Source organism: Vulpes lagopus, chromosome 3 (assembly GCF_018345385.1).
Source record: "Vulpes lagopus strain Blue_001 chromosome 3, ASM1834538v1, whole genome shotgun sequence".
NCBI classification, from domain to species: Eukaryota; Metazoa; Chordata; class Mammalia; order Carnivora; family Canidae; genus Vulpes; species Vulpes lagopus.
In genome coordinates, this window is record NC_054826.1 from 55,782,880 (window position 1) to 55,808,275 (window position 25,396).

The window sequence follows — 25,396 nt, forward strand, 5'->3', positions numbered from 1 at the left end:
TCCAGAGTATCTAATTTTTCTATATATAAAAGCCAAGAAGATGAATGAAAACAAATGCAAAATCTCATAAAACTGAAAATAAAGGGTAGGAAAGGGTAGTATACAATCTCCATTGTGATAAGTATGACCAATAGGTCTAAAATGAAAATTCAGAATGTATAAATTGTCACAATACATGTAGATCCAATGTCCAAGAAAACAAAAACTGGGAGTTAAAAAGTAATCCCATCCTCCTTTATTTGTAAAAATAAAAAATCATGGTGCAACACACTTAAGCATGCTGAATAGATACATGTCAACAGAAACACAATGGAAATGCAGGACAATTAAACAATCAAAGGAATGAAAATAGTCCACAGGAACAAAACAAAAATGAATAAATAACAAAAAATGCTTTTATCTCAGAAGAAATCTAGATCTGTAGTTATTTAAGGCAGCTATTGATGTAAAGCAATCAATAATATCAAATAGACATTTATCATATGCACTGTTAGCAAATAAAGACTATTATACTTTGTAATCAACACTGTGCTAATTCATGTTACACTTATTTTACAGTACTGGACACTGTATTCAAGTCATTTCTATAAACAATTCTTCCTAAAAATTGAATTGAAAATATCTAACAGACCAATAATTCCATTATCCTCTTAGTTGCCTCTCTTAGAAATCAGTAATCTTTAAATTCCATGTCAATTTACAGAAAATACAAACACATACACATACACACACACACAAGCTATTGTGAGTTATTTCCACTTATTGGAAGATAGCAAATACTAAGAATAAAAATATTCCAATATTTCTAGATAATAAAACCTATGATTAGCTTCAGTGATGACAGACCTTGGTGAAGGCCACTTCAATAACTATGTCATCAGTTCAGAATAACTTAAACTGAAAAAAAATGAGTTTTGCTAAACTGTGCTTAAACTTAACTATTTTATTTATAGTACAAGAGCTAAATTTATCAACGTCAAATGAATAATTTCTTTAAATAACCATATTATTTTTTTAAAAACTCAAAAGTATGTCTCCAGTCATGTTATGCAGAAGCATAATGGCCCCCTCAAAGATGTCCATATCTTAATCCCTGGAACCTATGAATGTTAGATTACATGGCAAAGAAGAACTAAGGTTACAAATGAATTACTATTGCTAAGGAGGAGACCTCAAAATAGGGACAGTCTGGATTATCCAACTGGGCCCAACGTAATCACAAGGGTCCTTATATGGAAGAGAGACAAGGTTACAGTAACATGATGTGAGACTCAACCTACCATTGTTAGCTCCATAGATGGAAGGGGCTGAGCCAAGCAATGTGTGCAGCCTTGAGGCTAGAAAGACAAGAAAAGAAATTCTCCTCTAGAGCTTTCAAAAGGAGCACTGCCTTGCCTACCATTTTTTTTTCAGTCCACTGAGAGCCTGGGTCCTAAAACAGTATGATAAGTTTGTGTTGTTTTAACCTATCAAGATTTTTGGTAACTTGTCACAGCAATAAGAACAAACTAATACACCTATAGATTTATAAATGTGTTTTTAATTAAAGTCTGAATCTGAAAAAAAAAAAAAAAGTCTGAATCTGATTACAAAAACAATAAAAACCAGAATGCCTAGCATCCTTAATAATGAATCCTATTCTTCTTTTAAAGAATAGCAATTATGTAGTTCTTTACTGCTACAACACACAACAAAGATAGTATTATATGTGCTATATTTTTTCCAAATAAATATTATTTTTCCTCTTTGAAACAGTTTTGCAATGCCTCTTTAATCTTAACGGTTGAGCTCATCCCAGATTCTCAAATATCCTTCCAACACAAAACACTGTGCACTTTCCTCATTGATTATAATTTCACTGAACATTATGATAATCTAATTCACATTTCCTAAAAATCAGAGCAGTTCATGTCAAACTTTGAATGTAACCAGTGTTTGAAAAATGAAGCTTTTAGCTCTCTGGGCACTTCTACACCCAAATTTCCATTTTAATCACATAAAATAAAACAGATTCTATAAAATTTGCTACATATAGAAGCATTTTCCATGATTTTTATGAATTTTGTTGTCATTAGCTTTGATAATAAAACAGATACATGTATAGACCTGGAAATATTTATACTGCACTGTATTATTAAGATTAAGATGTCCAAGAGCATCTTCATAAATATTCTTTCAAATGGGCAGGTAGGATTGGGGGTGGAGGAGTGAGGCATGAGGAGTCAGAGACTGGGCAAGCTAAGGAAGACATACATACAGAGCGGCAGTGAACATGGGGAATTGGAACCTGAGTAATGTGAAAAGAGTATCCATGCTCAGGTTGGCCTAGCATATCAGGGCTTGAGCACATCAGGAGTAAAGATGGGTGAAAAGGGGGCATCTGAGGCTGGAAGTTGGCCTGGTAGGAGATATGAGAATTTAAGCAGAAATATGTGGGGGATGGCTTGATGTAGTAAGTCAGAGCCCAAACAGAATAGAGACATTATCCATGCATGGTGGTGACCCACTGGGCTTCAGAGCCCAAGTAGGATGAGAAAGATATAAATGGGAAAGAGGAAGTGGTGGCAAAGAATAGAAATCCATTACACAGAGGAAGATAGATCACATAAATAAATATTTTAACGATAACAGAAGTCAGGTATATCAGCATCAGAGAAGGGAGGTCACAAATCATAAAGACTCCTAACTCTGGGAAACGAACTAGGGGTGGTGGAAAGGGAGGAGGGCGGGGGGTGGGGGTGAATGGGTGACGGGCACTGAGGGGGGCACTTGACGGGATGAGCACTGGGTGTTATTCTGTATGTTGGCAAATTGAACACCAATAAAAAATAAATTTATTATTAAAAAAAAATATATATATATATATATAGAAAAGGGAAAACTAGAATGAACCCTATGGCATTGGATTGGAATTGGAGGTATTAATATGAACTCAGGGTTTTCAATACATAAAGATAATGTAGAAACAAATATTGGTGTAAATGTGTATGTATATAAGTAAACACACACATTTATATTCCCTCGTTCTTGGTCGACTGAAGATGCCTGGAAGCAGCAGCTTTTCAACAGCAGTGAGTCCTAGCTCCCAGAATTTGGCATCAAAAACAGCATTTTCCCTTAAAAGGAATCAAGGCTTTTAGAGAAATGGCTGATTCCAGGACTAGGGCAGAAAAAGTGTAAAGCGAAACTAGAAATGTTTTGTACAAGAAAGCAAAAACTGCTCAAAGAATGACAGATCTAGCAGAAAAGGACACGGAAGTCAGCTACACATTGGCCAGAAGACTAAAGAAAGACCACAACAACCAAAACCAGCATGTGATTCTAACTTGGATCTCTTTGCTAATAGAAAATATTATTAGTCAACTGGAAAAACCTGAGTGGCATCTGAAGATTAGAGAGTAGTCATGTATTAATGTTAGTATCACGATCTGAAAGGTCATACTATGGTTACATAGGAGAATGTTCCTGTTTCTCAGAAATTTTCATTAAAGAATCTGAGAGTGATGGGGCAGTAGGTAGGCAATTTACTCTCAAAGGGTTCAAAGAAAAATAAAATCATTTGTACTATACGCTGTCACTTTTTATTATGTACAAATGGTCTCTGGATCATTTGTAGATAGTATCAATACCATTTATCCCAACCTCTTATCATCATCTTATAAATATGAATGAATGACGAAAGATCTCAAGAAATATTAATTCTTAAATCTATTAAGAAGAAAAGACAAAAAAAAAAAAAAAAGAAGAAGAAGAAGAAAAGACAAGGGATCCCTGGGTGGCGCAGCGGTTTGGGGCCTGCCTTTGGCCCAGGGCGCGATCCTGGAGACCCGGGATCGAATCCCACATCAGGCTCCCGGTGCATGGAGCCTGCTTCTTCCTCCGCCTGTGTCTCTGCCTCTCTCTCTCTCTCTGTGACTATCATAAAAAAAAAAAAAAAAAAAAAGAAGAAACAAACATGAATGAGGTCAAAAGTTTAGCCATGCAAACAGCATTATGGACCACAGGCCAAAATCTGAGACTTTATTCTCAGCTTAAACAATAGAATTTAAACATAAATAACAAGGAGCTTAATAGTGATGCAAAATCTATGGTAAAACCTCTGGGGGGGGGGGGTACAAATACCAGAAAATGAAAATTTTACAAAAGTAAATTAAAAAGTTTATATATATAACTCACATCACTGGCACTTCACTTATCTAGGGTACTCATTTCACTTCACAATAGCAAGTTCTACCTCAAGATAGGAAGAAAAGTGAATAAGACATAGTCCAGGGACTCCTGGATGGCTCAGTGGTTGAGCTTCTACCTTTGGCTCAGGGCGTGACCCCAGGGTCCTGGGATCAAGTCCCACATTGGGCTCCCCGCAGGGAGCCTGCTTCTTCCTCTGCCTCTCTCTGTATCTCTCATGAATGGATAAATAAAACTCTTTAATTTAAAAAAAAAAAAAAAGGAGACGGACCAGTTCTTGCCTTCCAAAGTACTTCAGTGTAGGTGGGGAGACCAATAAAAAGCTATATACCTCAAGGCAAAATAAAGTTGCTAAAGCTAGGAGTAGGAAGATGCAGTACAATTAGAAGAGAGGACAGAGTAGTTAATTCTAATTGGAAAAAATAATTTACATTGTTCCTACATGTATTAAGTCAGATTAGGGCAAAACTAGAGGAAAAAAAGGCAGTCTTTACCATCTAACAGGAAAAAGAAAAATAGAAAACCAGAATATGAGTGAAAAAGTGCTATAGGGTCTCATGACTGAACAGTTAACCCTTCCGGAAAGGGCATGATGAGGGAAAGTCTGAAGCCTTAGGAGGTGAACAGACTTGATAGGCAGAGGAATCATGGGAAGAGGCATGCTAGGCTATAGAAAAGCTTAGGCAAAGGCAGAGAATAGGAGCATTTAGAGAACTGTAAATAAACTCAAATGGTCTTTGTATATGGATGCCAGGATACAGAGCCCCTGAACACAGATACAAATTTAAAGCAGCAACAGCAACATGATCTCACTGGAGTTTAATGAAAACAGTCTGACAGTAATGTGAAAGACAGTTAAACAGGGTGAAAACCAAGCAACATGGAGACAAGACCACCCCTGAGATAATTTATGTGAATACACTTTAAAAAGATTAAAACACCCCCAGTCTCTCCCTTAAGTAAAAGTACTGCTGGCGAAATTAAGTAAGAGTAAGACCACAAAAATTAGAGAATAATTTAAAACTTCCTGAGAGTTCCTCTAAAATTCACAGTAAAACCAAATGAAGCAAATACAAGCCAGATTTGATATTCCTCTCCTACATTTTCAACTACAGAAAAATTTAAAATTCAGTAGAGAACTCCTATTCCCCTAAACTATAGCTAAGAACATTTATGATATTCAGCACACATTTAAGTCTCAGCAAAGTCTAGCAATGTGAGTCACTGAGGTAGAAACCCAAATCTAGCTAGTTGTTCCCTTCCTAAGTCACAGGTAGAGAAATGTGGAATAAAGTGTGGTATCATGAAAAGTGAATGCACAACTACTTATTGGTGCACCAAAAGCATTCAAGCCAAAGTTTAAATATACACTTTAAAATAAAATATATATATATATACTTTTTAAGATTTTATTTATTTATTTGAGAAAGAGAGAGTGACAGAGAGAGGGAGACAGAATCTGAAGCAGACTCCACACTAAGCACAGAGCTTGACACAGGGCTCACCCCTGCAACTACGAGATCATGACCTGAGCCAAAATGAAGAGTCGGACACTTAACTGAGTGAGCCACGCAAGCATCTCCCCCCCCCAAAAAAAAACTATTTTAAGAGGTTAAACTTGTCTTCTGTGTGAAGAAGATAAGGCTGATAAACAGAAAAACAAAGCTAGGCACTTTCAAGGATTATCTGGTTCAGAAACTTCTTCTAGGTATCCTATAAAAATCCTTCCCAAAATAAAAGCACTGTATGTGATGATTTAAAATTATCAGCTGCTGGGGCAGATGGGTGGCTCAGTTGGTTAAGCATCCGACTTGATTTTGGCTCAAGTCATGATCTCTAGGTGGTGAGATCAAGCCCCTGCTGGGCTCCATGCTGGGAATGGAACCTGCCTAAGATTGTCTCTCTCTCCCTCTCTCTCTGCCCACCACCACCTCACACAGGCACGACTGCATGCACGCTCACTCTTTCACTGTCTCTCTCTCTCTCTCAAAAAAATATCAGTTCCTAATTATTTCAGTGTTAGGAAATCAGTCATCATGACACTGTACAAACCCCTCTTCAGTAAGAGCTTGCATATTGGCCATGGCATTGCAACAAGGGGGATCCAAAAAAGTTTTTGCCTAAAATCATGCACATACAATATGATTCTGATAATTCTAAGGAAATAATTGCTCTATTTAATTTTCAACAACAAAAAAAGTTAAATATCATTTAAGTTTATTGAGTTAAAAGAAATGCTAGTTATCCTGAGTGGATGTAAGGCTGAAAGCCAAGAATACCAGACTGACTATATAATAATTAGTAAACTAGTTCCCAACCTACTAATATTAATTCATTCAACTCCTCTGAAATTCATCCAAATCTGAAACAAGGGTTAGTGATTGGTCCATAGCTTCTCCAAAAGACTATCATAAAAAATATAAAACTGTGTGTGTGTGTATAAACAGTACAGAGTTTCCTCAAAAAATTAAAAATTAGGGATGCCTGAGGGGGCTCAGTGGTTGAGCGTCTGCCTTCGGCTCAGGTTGTGATCCGGGGGTCCTTGTATCAAGTCCCATATCAGGCTCCCAGCAGGGAGGCTGCTTCTCCCTCTGCCTATGTATCTGCCTCTCTCTCTTGTCTCTCATGAATAAATAAACAAAATATTTTTAAAAAATTAAAAATTGAATTACCATATGATCTGGCAATTCCACTAGTAGGTATTTACCAAAAGAAAAGGAAAGCACTAAATCAAAAAGATACATGTACCCTATGTTTATTGCAGTATTATTTATAATAGCTAAGATATGGAAGCAACCCAAATGTCCATCCATATATGAACAGATTAAGATGTGTTATGTATTAGCTATAAAAAAGAATGAAATCTTGCCATTTGCAACAACATGGATAGGACTGGGTATAGTGCAAACTGCAATAAGACAGTCAGAGAAAGACAAATACCATACAGTTTCACTCATATGTGGAATTTAAGAAACAAAACAAAGAAAAAAAGAAAGAAAAAAGACACAAACAAAAAGCGGACTCTAAATACAGAGAACAAACTGGTGGTTGCCAGAGGGGAAGTGAGCAGGAGTATGGGTGATAAAAGGAATTAAGAGTACACTTACCTTGATGAGCACGGAGTAATGTACAGAATTGTTAAACCATCATATTTTACACCTGAAACTACTATAAAGCTGTATGCTAATTACACTCCAATAAAAAAATATAAAAGATGATGAATAAAAAGATACTGTCATTCAGTGAACATACATAACTTTGTATCAGTAGCTGTCAGAGTCCTCAAGACCATCCCCCAGTTAGATGATTCATAAGGACTCACAGGACACGATATACAGTCATATTCACATCTAAGATTTGTTCTAGAAAAAGGACATAAAACAAAATAAGCAAATATGGGGCAAAGTTTAAGAGAATTACATGTAAGATGTCTAAAAGCCCTCTCCCATTGCAGTCACACAGGATGCGCTTAATTTTTCAACGTCCACAAGCTGTGACAACACATGAAAAGTGTTGCCCCTTATCAATGTTCCTAAGAAATGTAGTGATTTAAACTGGGGGCTAGTCATGTGGGCACCCTCTGCCCAGCACATACCACAACTCCAAAATCTCTAAAAGAAAGCAAGGGCTCAACATAAACTATGTATTTGTATAAACACTTCAGGCACAGTGAGCCACTTTTCTCTCTTAGGGAAAGGTTTACATCACTGTAGGGGAACCCTTTAGGAGGAAAGAGCTAGCGTTTCTGAGGATAGGCAGTATCAGGCCTGCTCTGTCAACTTTTTTCTTCACGGTACCCCATGTACATTATGAAGAAATATTAATAAGGTTAAATTATTATGCCTTATGTCAATTTCAAATAAGTCTTAAATTTAGAACAATTAAAACTAGAAGATAATAAAATAATAAATAGCTAACATGTACTGAGCTCTTGCTATAAATTCTGGCATTAACTACGGTATACATATGACCTTATTACATGTTTACAGCAACCCCATGAGATAGAGATGATGCTCAAATACTCAACACCACAATCACATGGCTGTTGCACTACTCAGGCATGTACTTCCTAATACTAGCCCAAGAAGTAGGTGCTATTATAATCTCCATCTTCTCAAAAAAAGGAATAAACCTAGAGAATCCAAGGATACATAGCTAGAACATGACAGAATGGGATTTTTAATTTAGCTTGTTCCAGAGCCCTGGCTCTTAATCACTGTGCTATATTGCCTCTCAATATGCAAAATACCTATATGGTCCTAGGATAGGAAAAGATGTCTTAAACACACACACACACACACACACAGTAAAAACTATAAAGAAAAAAATTGCTAAATTTAATTATATCAGAATTTAACACTAGACATAGTAAAAGGTATAAAAAACAAAGTTAAAAGCCACTGGCTAAGAGATTATTTGTGACACATTTAACAAGAATTAAAGTCAGACCACATAAGAAACTTTCCTTATCGATAAGAAAAAAGGCAAAACAACACAACAGAAAAATCAGCAAAGTAAAAAAGTAATTCACACCAAAGGAAATCAAACAGCCAAGAAACATATGGAAAAAAGATAAAATTAATAATTATGTAAATGCAAATTACATGATATACAATTTCACTCTCACCAGACTGGCTAAAATTTTAGTCAGATAATAGCAAGTGGGGTGAATACGAAGAATAATAGAAATCTTTCTTCTAAGAAAGATGGTAAAATCATTTTTGGAAGATATTCAGCAGCATCTAGTAAAGTTGAAGATCCAAATATCCTCTGATCCAGTAATGTTATTTTTAGGTTTATACACTATATACAATATGAGTAAGAATGTTCATTGCTGCACTATCTCAATATTATTATTATTATTATTATTACTATCAGTGAGGAATAACTTGAATGTCCATTAGCAGGGAAAGAAAAAAAACTGTCATTTAAGTGATATTACACAGCATATTATACAGCAGTAAAAATGAATGAATAAATTTACTTATAATACACTTGTACCAAAAAAACATAAAACTAAAGAAAGAAGTTGCAGAACATTATGTATCACTTATATAAGTTGTAAAAACACACAAAGAAGTATTATTGGCCTCCTGGGTGGCTTAGTGGTTGAGCCACTGCCTTTGGCTCAGGGTGTGACCCCCAGGGTCCTGGGATTGAGTCCTCCATTGGGCTCCCTGCAGGGAGCCTGCTTCTCCCTCTGCCTGTGTCTCTGCCTCTCCCTCTGTCTCTCATGAATAAATAAATAAAATCTTTAAAAAAAAAAAAAAAAAAGAAAAGGAAGAAAGCCAGTCAGTCAACATGCCTACCTACCTAACATGGCTTTAAAGCAAGGCATATTAGAAAAAACTCACTGCTAAATTTAGTACTAGGGTGCTATTCAATGCATTATTTACCGTATAATAAAGTCTTCTCTTTATGAAAAATCAATGTATACAATAATAATAAAAAAAAAAGGCTGAAAAATCAATACTGTAATTTCCATGTCAAGAATTCTGGGGGGGGGGGGGGGGAACAAAACTAAATAAATAAAACTTAAAAAAAAAAAGTAGAAGGAAGGAAATGAAGATATGAGCCAAATCAATAAAACAGAAAAAGAAAAAACAATAGAAAGAAATTAGGAAAGCTCAATTTGGTTTCTGAAATGAACAAAAAGAGAGGAAATGCCAATTATCAATATCAGGAATGAAAAAACAGACATCACTACAATACCATAAAGATATTAAAAGATAAGATAAAATCCTGAATATCCTTTTTTTTTTTTTTTTTTTTTTGAGAGAGAGAGAGAGAGAATGTGTGTGTGAGTTGGGGGGGAGGCAGAGGGTGAGAAAGAATCTTAAGCAGACTCCACATTAAGTGCAGAGCCCAACACCAGGCTCTATCTCATGACCCTGAGATCATAACCTAAGCTGAAATCAAGAGTCAGACACTTAACTGACTGAGATACCCAGGCACTCCTAAATAACTTTAACCAACAAATGACAACTTAGATGAAATGGGCAAATTCTCAAAAAGCAACATAAAAAGAATGGGCAGATCTACTTAAAACATATTTGTTATTAAAAACATCTCACAAAGGAAACTCCAAGTTCAAAAGTTTTCATTTGGTGAATTTGTAGACATTTAAGAAAGAAGTAATATCAACTGTACATAAATTCCTTGGAAGGGCAAAAAAAAGCAGAATACTTCTCAACTCATTTATGAAGTCAGCACAACCCTGATACCAAGTGTGAAGAGAAGAGAAGAGAAGAGAAGAGAAGAGAAGAGAAGAGAAGAGAAGAGAAGAGAGAGGAATGGAGGGGAGGGGAGGGAAGGGGAGGGGAGGGGAGGGGAGGGGAGGGGAGGAGAGGAGAGGAGAGGAGAGGAGAGGAGAGGAGAAGAAGAAAAATAGAGCCATCTTGCTCATGAACATAAATGCAAAAAATCTGAATAAACTATTAGGATATCAAGCCCAACAACATTTAAAAGAATAACACATCATAACCAAATGAATTTATTCAAAGAATAGAAAGAAGGTGGTTTAACATTTGAAAATCAAGAAAATAATCTACCACACCAACAGAAAATATATAACATATAGCAGGAAAAATTTTTTTGATGATTTTAATAGATGTGGAGAAAAATTAACATCTACTCACATAAAAAGAAAAATTCAGCAAATGAAGTAGAAGGGAACTTGCTTAATCTGATGAAAGATTATCTGTAATCACCCCGCCCCCATATGTATACACACACACACAGAAATTTTAATGGTGAACTATTAAAACCTTGCTGAAATTCTATCACCACTTCAACATTATGATGGAAGTCCTAACAAGTTGAATAAAATGGAGGATGGGGACATACAGACTTTGCAAATGGTATGACTTTATCTTAGAGGTAGAAATTCCAAAAGCATCCACGGCAAATTATTAAAAGTAGTAAGTAAATTCACCAAGATCATTGGAACAACAGCTCAAAATACAAAAATCAAATACATTTGTACATACAACAAAAACTTATTAAAATTTTAAAAGTGGGGGATCCCTGGTGGCTCAGCGGTTTGGCGCCTGCCTTTGGCTCAGGGCATGATCCTGGAGTCCCGGGATCAAGTCCCACATCGAGCTCCCTGCATGGAGCCTGCTTCTCCCTCTGCCTGTGTCTCTGCCTCTCTCTCTCTCTCTCTCTCTCTCATGAATAAATAAAATAAAATCTTTAAAAAAATTTTTAAATGGTACCATTTATAGCAATGAAATCAAAAACCTAAAAATAAAGCAAATATGTATAAATTTTTATAGAAAAGTCAAAACATAAGCAAGAAATATTTCTGAAGTCCTAAAAAAATGGAAGAACACACCATATTCACGAATTGGAAGATATACTGTAGTAAATGTGTCAATTCTCCCCAAACTGACCTACAAAGTTAATGCAATCCCACTCAAAATCCCTGCAGGTTCTGTGTAGAAATTGATATGCTCATTCTAATAATTAAAGAGATTGCAAAAAGTGAGCTAGGGAAACCTTGGAAAAGAACAAAGAGTAAGACATTACCAGATGTCAATATTTAAAGCTACAGAAATAAAAAGTGTAGCATAATACAAGGATAAAGGAAGAAACCAATGAACTAAAAGAGTCAAGAAATATACTGATATAGTCACTGATTTATGACAAAGATAACCCTGCAGCAGAGTAGGGAAATAACTTTTCAAAAAAAGAAAAAGAAATTAATCTTGACCTCTATCTCACACTATGGACAAAAATAACTTTTAGATGTCTCATATATCTAAGTGCAAAAGATTAAAAAACAAACAAAGCTTTTAGAAGAAAACATTGTAATATATCTTTAAGACTTCAGGGTAAATGAAGATTTTGCGGTTCCAAACAGTGCTAACAATAAAGGAAAAAATGTAAACTACCCTATATTGAAATTGTTAACTTCTATTCAAAAGACACTATTAAGAGTTTTAAAAAATAACCCATATACATGGAATATATACACATGTATATAAATGTGCATGTATATGTGTGTGTAAAAAAATTTATGTTCCAAATATATGAAGTTTTTACAAACTGAAAAAGAAACAATGCATACAGTCCAATATAAGGCGTCACAAGAGTATATCCTAAGGGCAAATAAACATATGTGAAGGTACTCCATAAGCAGTTATCACAAAATACAAGACAAAAATCTCAGTGCAATACTATACCCCCACCAGAATAGAAAAAGAGAGAGAGAGAGAGAGAAAGCACCAAAAGAAAGTGGAAATTTCTAGAACGCTCATTTACTATAGTAGGACTGTACAGCCACTTTGGAAAACTAATAGCATCTAAAGCTATATACATAAATACTTAATCCAGTGGTACCTCTCCTGAATATTTTACCAACACAAATGCATAAATGTTCATCTAAAAGTATGTAACAAAATCTTCCCAACAGTAGCAGTTGCCAAAAACTGGAAACAACCTGAATGTCTATCAATATCGGTATAAAGTAAGTTGTATTATCTACACACAAAGGAATATTATATAACAAAACCATAAGCAAACTACAAAAAGTATAAAATATTGGGTCAAAGAAGACATATAAAATAGACATGTTTATAATTCTACTTTTATAAGTATATATAGGTAAAATTAATCTATAGTGATAAAAATCAAAACAGGTTGCATCTCTGCGGGGAGGGGTTGAGAAAATGACAGACAAGCACAAGAAACATTCTGGGGTGATAGAAATATTCTCTATCACAATGTGGATGACTTAAACAATTATACACAAATATTCAAAATTCTCTGTGCTGTATGAAAAATATTTGTGCATTTAATTTAATGTAATACACAACAAAACACTATGCATATTTAAACAACAACAACAAATCACCTAGATTCTAGATAAGTGATATGCAAAGTAATCAGTCTACAAATCTATCTTGTTAAGAGTCCATAACAAGATAAGGAGCTTGCACTACAATGAATATCAACACATTACTTTCTTCAAAAAGAAAGTTTTACCATGAAAACAGAATCAACTAAACTAAATAGTGGGTTGAATTAAACCGTATTAATAAGTGACACAGTGGACTCACATTCTAATGAAAGCTCCTTATCTTGACCTGGGCTGGAAGGAGCACCACTGTAGAGAACAACCATGATGGTGATTGGAGAACTAGGTGGGATGGGAGGGGTGTGGGGAGAGGAGACACAGGCTTTGGTGAGAGGGTTGGGGAGACCAAGAAAAATGAGAATATGTTAAAGTTCTTTTGGGATTAAATTTTAAATATGTATTTAAACTACTCTAGGCAAAGAAAGGAGAAAAAAAGAAACAGAAAAAGGGAGACAATTAAATAAAAATAGTTAAGATGGCAGAATGAAGTCCAAATATATCAATATATGCAAACATAAAAGGACTAAACTCATTGGTTAAAAGAAAAGAAGAAATTGTAATTTTAAAAAATTATAACCTTTTTGCTATGTATCAAAAAGGTTCATAGTAAAAGGATGGAATATACATAAATAAAACTGATAAAATATACTAGTATCTGAAAAGGCCTTAAGACAAAAAGCATAATGAGGAATAGAGATCACTAAATTATGACTGTAAGTTCAATTACACCAAGAAAACAACTCTAAACAAGTACTTACCTAACAAAATACACTCAAAAATATAAAAAGCAAAAAAATAATAGATTTTCAGAAAATGGTAAATCCACTATCACAGTAGGAGATCCTAACACTACTTTCAACATTTGCCACCAATCCTCCATCCTTTCTCAGACTGTTTTCCTCTTAAATCAGAAGATCTAAGGTCTTCAAGACCAATGGTCAACCCAGGTGCGTCCTGAACTCTTTTAGAGGCATCATTAAGATATAGGAGAAACAATGTCAGGTACTACGTGGATTATTGCTGCCATCTGCTGGACACAATGTTCATTCCCACGTCGATCATACTTGGCTTTAACAAGTCCTAGTGAGAAAGCTTATAAAGCCCTAAACTGTAATCTTTTCTAAACTTGTTTTATCTAATGAAATAGAGATACTCTCTCTAAATTAAATATGTGTCCCCTCTATGTTTGTGGAATTAAACAATCCTCTAGTAACGATGCTTATTCTTTTCAAGTCACAGGTTTATAAGAGTATAGAAAATGACAATGCCTGAAATCTACTTGGAATTTAATATATCTATGAAGACTACCAATCTTTCCATACAACTACTGCAAAATCGTATTTTATACACTGAGTAATTACAATGAGTCACTTCAAACACACCAACGATTCTCTACTCATACAGCGTATTAGCCACATTATTTACAGTATCTCTTAAAATTTGCCTTCCAGGCACACAGGAAAATTACACTTCCTGCCCAGTTAGTACTTAAAGTTGCTAGGGTCAATGGTTGTGAGTTAAAGTACCATGTAGTATCTGCACGCCAAGGCGAGTAACTGCACACGCGAAACCTGGCTGCATTCTCCCTCTACAACAGCAACAAGACGGGGCCTCCAAAAGAGATGGTAAAGCCACCTTCTCTTGGAGATGGTGAAGATGAAAGCAACTTAGAACACTGAAGAAAGTTGCCCTAGAGTTTTCAGACTTAGAATAGACTTGGGAAGAGGAAAAACAAGCTTTCATTGTGTTAAGCCACTGAGTTGGCACTTAACTGTTACCTCAGCATAGCCTAACCCAGGATTTCTCAAAGTGGCACTACTGACACCTTGGGCTGAATAATCCTTTGCTGTGGGTACCACTGTCGGGAATTAAGCAGCATCCCTGGCATCTTCCCACTACTTTTCAGTAGCACTCCTCAATATGACAACCAAAATTAGCTCCAGACATTGCCTTCCTCCCCAAATTTGAGAACCACTAGCCTACCTTAACCTGAATACAGTATATATATATATATACATATACGTATGTATATTATTAATATGTATGAGAGTATATTTAACTCAACTGTCATATGACACAAATATATGCTTTATTAGGTACTAAGGTCAGACGTTTTATAGGCTCTTAACAGATATGAATTTCCTTTCTTAAACTAGGAGAGCTAATTTATAAACTTAAAAAAAGTCCAATCAGTATCACAAGTCTTTCCATAAGAAGGTAAACAAAATGTTGCAAAAGGACATGTAAATCCATACATACAATGCTGTTCATTTCCGAGGATTCATAGCTCCCAACTGGATGGACATTTCCAATGGGCTCCAAACCCTCTTCATCCCACATGTATGTTCCATCAGAGCTATCAGATGGAGAGAGCTCAAATGAAGAACCAGCTCTGTAATCTGTATCTGGTGAAATCAAGTTATTCCCAGAAGTATGTTTTGTACATTCACTCCTGTCTTCAATTGATTTTTTAAAAAGAGAAAGAAAAAAAAAGTTGTTAATTCACAAAAATGTATTTCTCAGGTTCTGAAGAGATAAATTCTAATAATTTATTAAATAAAAAAAACTGGCAAAAAATATTAGTAACTACAGTATTTTCTAAATCCCAAACAATAAAAAAAATCAATCTTAAATAACCTACTGAAATATTTTCCAATACACATAAAGAAAATTCATTGAGCTATCTTTCACTTCTGGAACATTTCTAGAATTATAAATAAAGCCTCATATTCTTTTAATACTTCCTAAGATACTTACTTTTACACACTGGCCATGAACTCCTTACCCTGTATATAGCATTTAACCTTGCAATTACCTCCTTATAAGGGAAACACTTGTTCTGGTATTCACTTCTAACTAGAAGACCTTCAGACAGTCAAGGGTTTATGTATATCTTTAAGCATGGCCTAGACCCTTCACCAGATCACAGGCCTACACCCAATCCCTTCAGTTTGTTCTTTTTTTCAGGCCATACAGGCACCTAGATATTTCTCCAGACTTTTAGTGCCAGGATAACCAAATATAAGGGAAAATGTTTAAACAGGTACTAATCTCACTTTCCTCAGTTAAAAATATAAAGTTCCTCTGAAAGTATAACTATAAAGTTTATTAAACAAGAAACCAAGTCCTCCTTTAAAAAAAATGTATATTTCCTAGGATAAAAACATTCATTAGATTGGACATAACCTATATTATTACCAGTTCATTTACCCTTTGGCACAGCCTTACTCTAAACAAATAGCATCCATTACCATAAGGGAATAGATGGTCTAAACTGGCATGCCACTGTCGAGGAAGTGGGGGGAAAAAAAAAAGAATTCTGAAGCATGACAGTCAAACAAGAACAAAGGTAAGATACATTAGGGGAAGAGTATTTTTACTGACATTGTTTTAAATAGTGAAAAATAAGACCCAGAGCCAAAGCCACAGGAAAATAAAAGTTGCCCTGCCCCAATTTTATCTAGATCCATCCCTCCACAAAATTGACAGTATCTTGGAATTAATCAAAAGGTAATTCTAAATTTAAGTTCAGTTATATTATCTAGGAGAAAGCAAACAAACTTAAGGATATTAATATTTACCAGAGACACTTATATCTATCCACTCGTCAGTTTTACTTTTTTCATTTTCCTTGGGGGAATCAAACATATCCTTTGGTGGTACATTTTCATGCTTTTCTTCTTTGAGACAAATTTCCTCTGGAGTTATTCTAGTTCTGTTGGAGTCTTCTATATCTATAAAATCATCACTAAAATCTTCACTTAAATCATTCTTATCAGAAGATGACAAAGACGACAAGGAAATATCATCCACATCATCACTCAAGTATCTAATTTTAGCATCATGCTTCATGGTCTGGTCATTTTCTGTTCTGTAACTATCATTTGCAATTAGTTCTTGGTCCTTATTAGTAGTTCTGTCCTTAGCCATAAGTTCAGCATCTTCTTCTACACATGAATCAGCAGGTGAATTTTTATTACCATCAACTGTGATAGTGCCAGAAAATGGAGGTCGGTTAGATTTCAGTAGAGAGGGATGAACCATCCTATAACCCAAAGTGGAAGTTACACCAGGGCCATTTGGTAAAGCCAACTTCTTTCCACCAGCAGCATAAGGCCTATTAAATCCATACCCTAAGTGATCATTCCCATTGAGTACCTCTGACTGCCGGGAATTTCTTGCTAGCATACTTGACCTCAGAGGTACTCTAATGGGCAGCTGTTGGCTCTGATAAGGCTTTGTAAGATCTGCAGCTCTATTGAAGGAATGTGATCTGGTTATAGATGAAGGTGGAAGGAATGAATTCTGAATGGAATGTGAAAAACTCTGTGACCTTACCATTTTTTCACAAGTAAGAGATTTAATATTGTCTAGGGATTGTACTAAGCCTTCTCCAGAACTGCTTCTGGTGGCACAGGAGCTTGCTCTAGGCCTTTGTATGCTACTAGCTGAACGGTTTCCATATAATCCATTCAACTGTGATTTTGGGGCACTGACTGAAGAATATGAAGTCCTTCCTAATAATGTGCCTTTGGTGAATTTACCCAAACTAGGTGGTCCAGTCAAAGACTTTTGGTTTAACTCCTCTGTAGATGACACAAACATAGTGGATGGCTTTGCTAACTTTGATGAGAGTAAAGAAATACTTTTCAAGCCTCCCTTTATCCCATTTTTATCAAACATTCCTTGAGTAGGTGCATGTTTTTCAGGATCAATTACTTTATCGCGTGAAGTTTGAATACTGTTCCGCTCTTCAACACTTTGTGCACTAAGCTGGTATTTGGTTGCCGTTCTCCAATTAAATGAATGGGATGATGGGCAATCAGAGCCATTATTTTTGATGTAACTTTTGACATTGTTACTCTTAGAAGTTCCCAATAAATCAACAGGTGTCCCATTTGACATTGGCTGCAGTGTACTTCTCACAGATTTTGTTCCATACTTTGGCAACTTGGAACCCAAAAATGTCTTGATTTGTGTTTTTTCTTCCATGAGCTATAAGATGCATTTGTTCTTAAAATTTGACAGAATCTGAGGAGACAAAAAAGGAGATAAAATGTTCTTAAATAAGCATAATTACATGGGTTATAACATAATAAGAATATATATTTGTAGACAATTAAATGCAGCAAAGCTCAAAACCTACTTATGCTTCCTACCAAACTCTCAATAAATATTGAATGCACTAAATTAATAAATTGTCATTAGGAGAAAGTAAAGAAATTTTTTTTTAAAGATTTATTTATTTATTCATGAGAGACACAGAGAGAGAGAGACAGAGACACAGGCAGAGGGAGAAGCAGGCTTCATGCAGGGAGCCTGACGTGGGACTCGATCCCAGGTCTCCAGGATCACGCCCAGGGCTGAAGGCAGACGCTAAACCGCTGAGCAACCGGGGCTGCCCAAGAACATTTTTATAAACCTGGGCTATGCATAATGATAGCAAAATCCAGAATTAACAAAATTAGACTGCCAATTTTTATTGTATTTTTTTAAAAAGAAACACTTCTATAGAAAGAACGCCTATCTTCCAATTTCCAATCCAAATTATTTTTTTTTCACTTTGGTCATTATCTCCTTTAAAATAAGAAAATGTGATTTTATTATTTTTTTAAGCACATTTGATCTTATAAAACAATACATTTTTAGGGATCCCTGGGTGGCGCAGCGGTTTGGCGCCTGCCTTTGGCCCGGGGCGCGATCCTGGAGACCCGGGATCGAATCCCACATCGGGCTCCCGGTGCATGGAGCCTGCTTCTCCCTCTGCCTGTGTCTCTGCCTCTCTCTCTCTCTCTCTGTGACTATCATAAATAAATTAAAAAAAAAAAATTAAAAAAAAAAACAATACATTTTTAAAATTCATCACTAAAATCATGATAGGATGTAGGAAAAGAACACAATAGCACCAAAAAAAATTCTTCTGATGTTAAGTTGCATTGTATCCATCTCAAAAGAGTTTTCAACTGGTAATATAAACAGACACTATAGTAGGTGTCATGGTGAAAAGTATAATAGTTTTGATAAAATTGACTAGTCCACTAATCTCTCCCAATCCTAACATTAACAGAAAATGATTATATAAAAATTCTAAGCATACAAAAATGCAAAATATGAATAAAAGTAAAGTATATGCCTTATGGTCACTGATGGCTTTTAAAATTATATATCTTACGACACTGTTATTTGTTGGTTTTGTTTCGTGATTAAAAAAAATCTGATTCTAAGCCATCCCTATACTTTAAAAATTCAAAGTTTCTAGAGTATGCATGTTATTAAGTCAAAAGTAAACATTTAGGGACTCATACATTCAAGTAAAGATGGTGCAGCAGCACATGCGTAAAACTTTTAAATGAATAAAAATATGTCTAACAGGCATGCTTATCCTAAGTGGTTCTGCCCATAGGAGCATACAATCAAAGTTTGGAGGCTTCTGGTTTAGACTTTGCAGAGGGGTGAAGCAGAATTCTAGAATTTCCCAACCCCAATAACTAATAAAAGGAGAGGAAAAAAAAATATATATATATATATATTCCTGTGTGTGTGTAATTTTAAGCCAAAACTCACCAGCTCTGTCAAACAAAAATTGTTTAAACTAAATATCTCTAAACTTTAAAAAGTAGTGGCCAGAAAAAGATTGTGTACAATGTGGTCTGGCTCCTAGCCTGATGACACTGACTAAAAGCAGTCATGGGAAAAATAAGTGAGTTGATAAAACTTCAAAGTTGTAATAAACATCCTCCAGTTTGGATAGAAATATATGATTTGGCATATCATATATTAGAAAAGTACAGGAAAACATCTTCAGCACAGAATCTCTGAAACCTCAACTGAGGCACAGTAGGACCAGAACCCACTGACTTCCAAGACACTCTTCTGACTTAAGGGAAGGGTCTGAAGCCCCTAAAATTGTACTACACACTCAGCAGGATGGAGTGAGGCTAGCAGACACTTAACAAAATCTACGGAGACAGGAGAGCCTGGAGCACCAGAAGAGTCCCTCCCACAACACACCACCTTATACCCTTACCTCAGAGAAACAAAAAAGAGAACAGCATACAACAGCTCAAAAGGTATATTGAGGGGGTACAATAAAAGGAGGAGAAAAAGTAACAGTCAAGGAGAAAAAGGTACCAATGGGAATTCACCCCTGTTATACCAGGGCAAATACAAAGTCCTGATCCAGCTATTCGAGTCTCTAAATAAAAAGATAAAAAGAAATGGCCACATAACCATATAAACAAGAGAGTAGAAGGAGGTAAAGTAACAAATAATGACTATGGTAAGCAGAACAAAGGAAGAACCCAGCCTGAAAGAAAACAACAACACAAGAAAATAAAATTCCCAGTTAGTTCTTTGTAACAGAGAACAACCTAGGAAGAACAAACATTTAATAAACAAGAATTCAAATATAAAAAGACAAAACAGGTAAGTTGAGATGAGCTAAGGCAATCAATTAGGAAGGAAAGAAGCAAAGATTGAAAATTAATGGGCAAGGAGAAAAATCTTAAAATAACCTGAGTACTGAGGAGAAAAAAAGACAAAGAAGATGTAGGACAGAGATTGAATGGAAAGATAATTAGTCTTCCTGACACAGAATAGCTAAACAAATAGAAGAAAAAAAGCAGGTCGACATAATAGCAATACCCCTAAAATAAAGGGAAAACAACCTACAGAAGGAAAATTTTAAAAATTTTAATTAAAAAACTAAACCACATATCTAAGTACATATCTAGGTTAAGTTAATAAAATATCAAGGATGGATAAAGAAGTAATTCCCCAGTAATGCAAGAAAAAAAAATCACTTTGTCACAATGACTGGGAGTTCGATTTCATGGACTGCCATTTACTAATAATCCCTGATGGTTTATAGAGACCTATTCTGTGTTGAGTGAGAGAAAAAGGAGAATTTGATCCATTAGTCATTTGTTCATTTATCTCTCCCGTTTACCTATTCTGAGTTCAAATCAATTAAGAATCTCACACTGACCAGAAAGAAGAATAGCTCTTTGGTATCTGGACAGGTTAGGTTTTATGTTTCTGTGTTAACTCTGTAGCCACAGCTAAAATTGTAGAATTGGAAACAATAAACTCTCAGTATCTGGGTGGCTATATATCCACAATTTAAAAAGGTCTTTATTTCTCATCCCAAGTACAGATTACTTTTTCTACTCCTGAAGAGTATTAATAAATTAGATTATAAAGTCTCTTAAAGTAGCTCTGTTCCAATTAGCTTACAGAAACAAATATGCATTTATAAATTGAATATTACCAAAATTCCCAGAAAAGAAAATTGATCTTCTAATATTTAAAATGTGTTATACTTTTAAAAATTATTCTTACAGAAACTAAGTCAAAAGGTTTTAAGAACCAAGTCCACATAATTAAGGTAAGTATCTGGTAAACAAACCTAGTTTAATGGAACAAATCTGTCTTCTGATTTTTTGTCAGTGTTAAATATAATGTAAGCATATATTTTTATCCCAGTAGAGTAACTTTAATGAAATACATACAGGTTTGGTGATCAAATAAGCCATTCTTATTCATAAAACAATGTTTAAGATTATGAAAATGTAAATCTGTGTTTAAACCGAATGATCATTCTGACAAACGTTTTATTTCAATAGTAATTATGTTTTATGGTGTCAGCTTTAGGATAATTTTCAAGAACTTTAAAGGTAACCTAAAATGTTAGGCCAATATTAAATTGAATTAACTAATGAATAATCATTAACTTACTAGATCATTTCTAAGTAAGATAGAATACTAAAACATTAATTACACAGCATCATTTCAAGTTTACATGCTTTTCCTTCTTGTTATTACAGAAACTTCTTGTTATTATACAGAAAGACTATACATTTGAGACAGGTAAATGAACACACTAAGTTTTGATACTTTGAGAAACTGTACACTGGATCCTATTTTTATAAAGGCAGCGTGACAGAAATCACATAAAGATGTGGGTGCACATGTATGTTTAAACACAACAAATTGTTAATAGTTGTTATCATTAGAGAAGTGAGAATCAGGTGAAGGGAAGACTTCTTTTTACCTTTACATCTTTATTATTTAAATATTCTAAACATGTCCATATTTTTACAATGTAAAAAATTTTAACTACAAAACTGGGTCTTAAAAACAACCATTTATTCAACATGAAAACAAGTCTTTTTAAAAATGTATTTATTTATTTAGGTAATCTCTACACTCAATGTGGTACGCAAACTCACAACCCCAAGAGCTGCACGCTCTTCCAGCTGAGCCAGCCAGGCACCCCTCAATATGAAAACAAGAATTAACAGTTTAACTAAAAGCAATTACTCAAAATCCAGTTCAATATTATGTGAAATATACTTAAAAGACATAAAAAATAGATGTCTGAATAAGAAACAAAGGACTTTTTATTCAACAGACAGAACATCTTCATAAATTACCATTTCTATTTCTCCAGACCACCTCAATTCAGTATGTTTCACTTATCAATTTTACCTTTAAAAATGTATTTGAAACTCATTATTTCCATTCCATAACTCTAGTTATTACGCTCATCATCTCTTTTAATATTTCTATAAACGCTTCCTATGTTATAAAGACTCCCATCTCACTTTTATTCAAACTGTCAACAGTTAGTTACACTCTACTGATCATATCCTTCTACTGATTAAAAACTATCAATGGCTCAGGAACAACAAAATAAAATCCAGAATCCACTACAGAGATCAAATTTCTCTATTTGGCTCTACACTATCTTTGCTGACTATACATTCAAGCTGATGCATTGTTGGTCATTCCCCTAAATCTATTCTGTATTTTCTACTTTCTATGCCTCTGCTATTATAAAGAACACCCTCAAGGCTCCACTTTCAAAGTTGAAAATCCCTACACCCACAAACCTTTCCGGTTAGAACTGATTTCACATCCTTCTCTATTCCCTTTGTAACATTAATATAGCTGTCTTATAATTGTGGGCATGTCTATTTGACCCATTAGGAAGTAAATCTGTTAAGAGCATAAAATGAGTCTTAAATACTTTGGGGCCTGCCACAGGACCACAAATTTGAAAGCTCCTAAACTTTTAAGTAAATTCACAATCTCTTAGTGCAAGTTAATTGAATAAATACTAAGTCAAGACTGAAAAATAACTTTGCTTTTTGGGCCTGTGATTGTAATGATATTAGATTTAAGGGTCATTTTGCAAGTCACTAAATAACATAACATTAAAAATTCTGTCCTCTGGTGAATTTGTCTGTGAGTCAGGAAGGCTTTAACATTTCCCTGTCACATGTAGACTAAGGACAGAAAATTCTATTCTTTCACTTCTCTATTCCTTTATTTTACTGTCTAAAATAAGAATAATGTATATTATCTCCCAAGAATATCTTAAGTATTAATAACTTGGAGGCATAAGATAAGCCCACAAGAAAGACACACTACTGCTACAAAGTGTTTGGGGGGCTGCCATTCAGAACAACAACAACAACAACAAAAAAAAAAAAAGATTACAACCTGGTTGCACTATTTCCTATCAAGAGTATATATTGATTTCTAAACACACAAACAATTGTAATAAATGAAATCCATCATCTTGGGCTGTGCTCTTAAGTCAAAACTAATCTGATGGCTCAACTGTAAAGCTTCCATATCGGCTTATATTATGAATATTGTCACTTCATTAGTTGATTTATGAAACTTTCTCCTACATTTGCTTATATAACTATGACATGAAATAAAACTGACACTGTGAGTCTGCCTCATTTTAGTAGCTATAGTACCTCTGATGAACTCTCCCTGATATGTAGTCTGTTAAGTGATTAAAGAATACAGTCATAACAATTTGAAAAGTACATGCTGGCTACAAAATATAATGATATCATCTTCTCTGAAACACTTCAATATTGTCTGAGAGCTTTAATTTAATGGTGAACTAAAAATAATATCTGGCACGTGGCTTAGAAATGTCTGAGATTTTCGGATTTAATTTCTGTAAAATGATTTTTACAGTATAGCACATTTATAATGTCAGTATTTCACATTTGAAAGAATCTTCAAAACTACATATAAATTCCTTTTTAAAAAACTAGTAAATCAGGGGCGCCTGGGTAGTAGCTCAGTCAGTTAGGCTCCCTACTCTTGATTTTGGTTTAGGTCATGATCTCAGGGTCCTGAATCAAGCCCCATGTTGGGCTCTGTGCTTAGCGGGGAATCTGCTTGAGATTCTCACTCTCCCTCTCCTCCTGCTTGTTCCTCTCCAACACACATTCTCTCTCTCTCCCTCTCTCTCTCTCTTTCAAATAAATAAACCTAATAAATCAAAGTTTCTTGGTTTTAGGTTTTATTTTTTGTTTTATGCTTTTTAAAAGGAATCCACAATTGGATGAGAAGGGGAAAGAAAAAGCAAACTTTATTGAGCATTTACCTGATGGGTATCATGCCTACTATTCTATCCTTGTTTAATCTTCATAATGCTGTAAGGTTGTGGATGTCCTCCCATTTTAAATAGATAAACCAAGATTTGGAAAGGCTAAAATGCTTGTCCAAAAATTCATACACTACTGAAATGGATTCAGGTTCAAGTCTACCTGATTCCAGAGTCCATGCAGACTGCCTTCCTGACAAAGGAATAAAATATTCTTTTCTTTTTAAAAACTTATTTATTTGAGTGAGAGAGACAGAGATCTCTTGGAGGGGGGCGGGGGCCGAGGGAGAGAGAATCTCCAGCCAACTCCCTCCTACCCCAGCAGAGCCAGACTTGGGGCTAGATCCCAGGACCTAGAGACCATGACCCTAGCTGAAATCAAGAGCCTAACTGACTGAGCCACCCAGACATCCCAGGAATGAAATATTCTGAGAGGATTACTGAGAAGTACAAGGGACTCAATAGCTAAGGTTGGGAAGTATAAAGACTGCAAAGAACCAAGGTATAATTAAATCAAAAGTTTTGCAAAGCAACAGTAGAAGCTTTCATTTTTTTCAAATTCCTTTCATATCCATTACCTTATCATCTGAGGAACCACCCACTCACATTCTTTTTTTAGTTTTTCAAATAGCTCTTTAGAAGGTATGAACTGCCTGCATTTTAGGGATTTACATAGGCATAAATTCACTACTGAGACCCAAAGCAATTAACTGAACAGTCACTTCTTAATATGCACTTTCACATTCAAATAACTGTATATTAATTTAATTTTTTTGACCTTGTATTACTCAACCACTTCCCCCAAATTTCCTTCTGCCCTGTTTCTCCTAGCTTTCATCTGTGACATAAACTGATTCAAAGGCTTGACTGCAATAATCAAATAAGCAAAAATGACACCTTTATCCAAAAGTAAAGGTTTAAAACAGTACCTC

The 25,396-nt window shown here is 35.0% G+C and overlaps 1 protein-coding gene across 12 annotated transcripts in view; it reads right to left on the reverse strand.

The window, feature by feature from the left end:
- Nucleotides 1-25,396, reverse strand: part of CCSER2 (coiled-coil serine rich protein 2) — a 186,111-nt gene that overhangs the window by 126,433 nt on the left and 34,282 nt on the right. For all 12 annotated transcript variants that reach the window (XM_041750642.1, XM_041750641.1, XM_041750643.1 and 9 more), the window contains 2 exons: nucleotides 16,630-18,079; nucleotides 15,308-15,504 (listed from right to left, as the gene is read on the reverse strand). In XM_041750642.1, coding sequence (XP_041606576.1) covers nucleotides 15,308-15,504; nucleotides 16,630-18,040 — 1,608 coding nt within the window. In that variant the 5' untranslated portion in view covers nucleotides 18,041-18,079. The remainder of the gene's footprint in view (nucleotides 1-15,307; nucleotides 15,505-16,629; nucleotides 18,080-25,396) is intronic.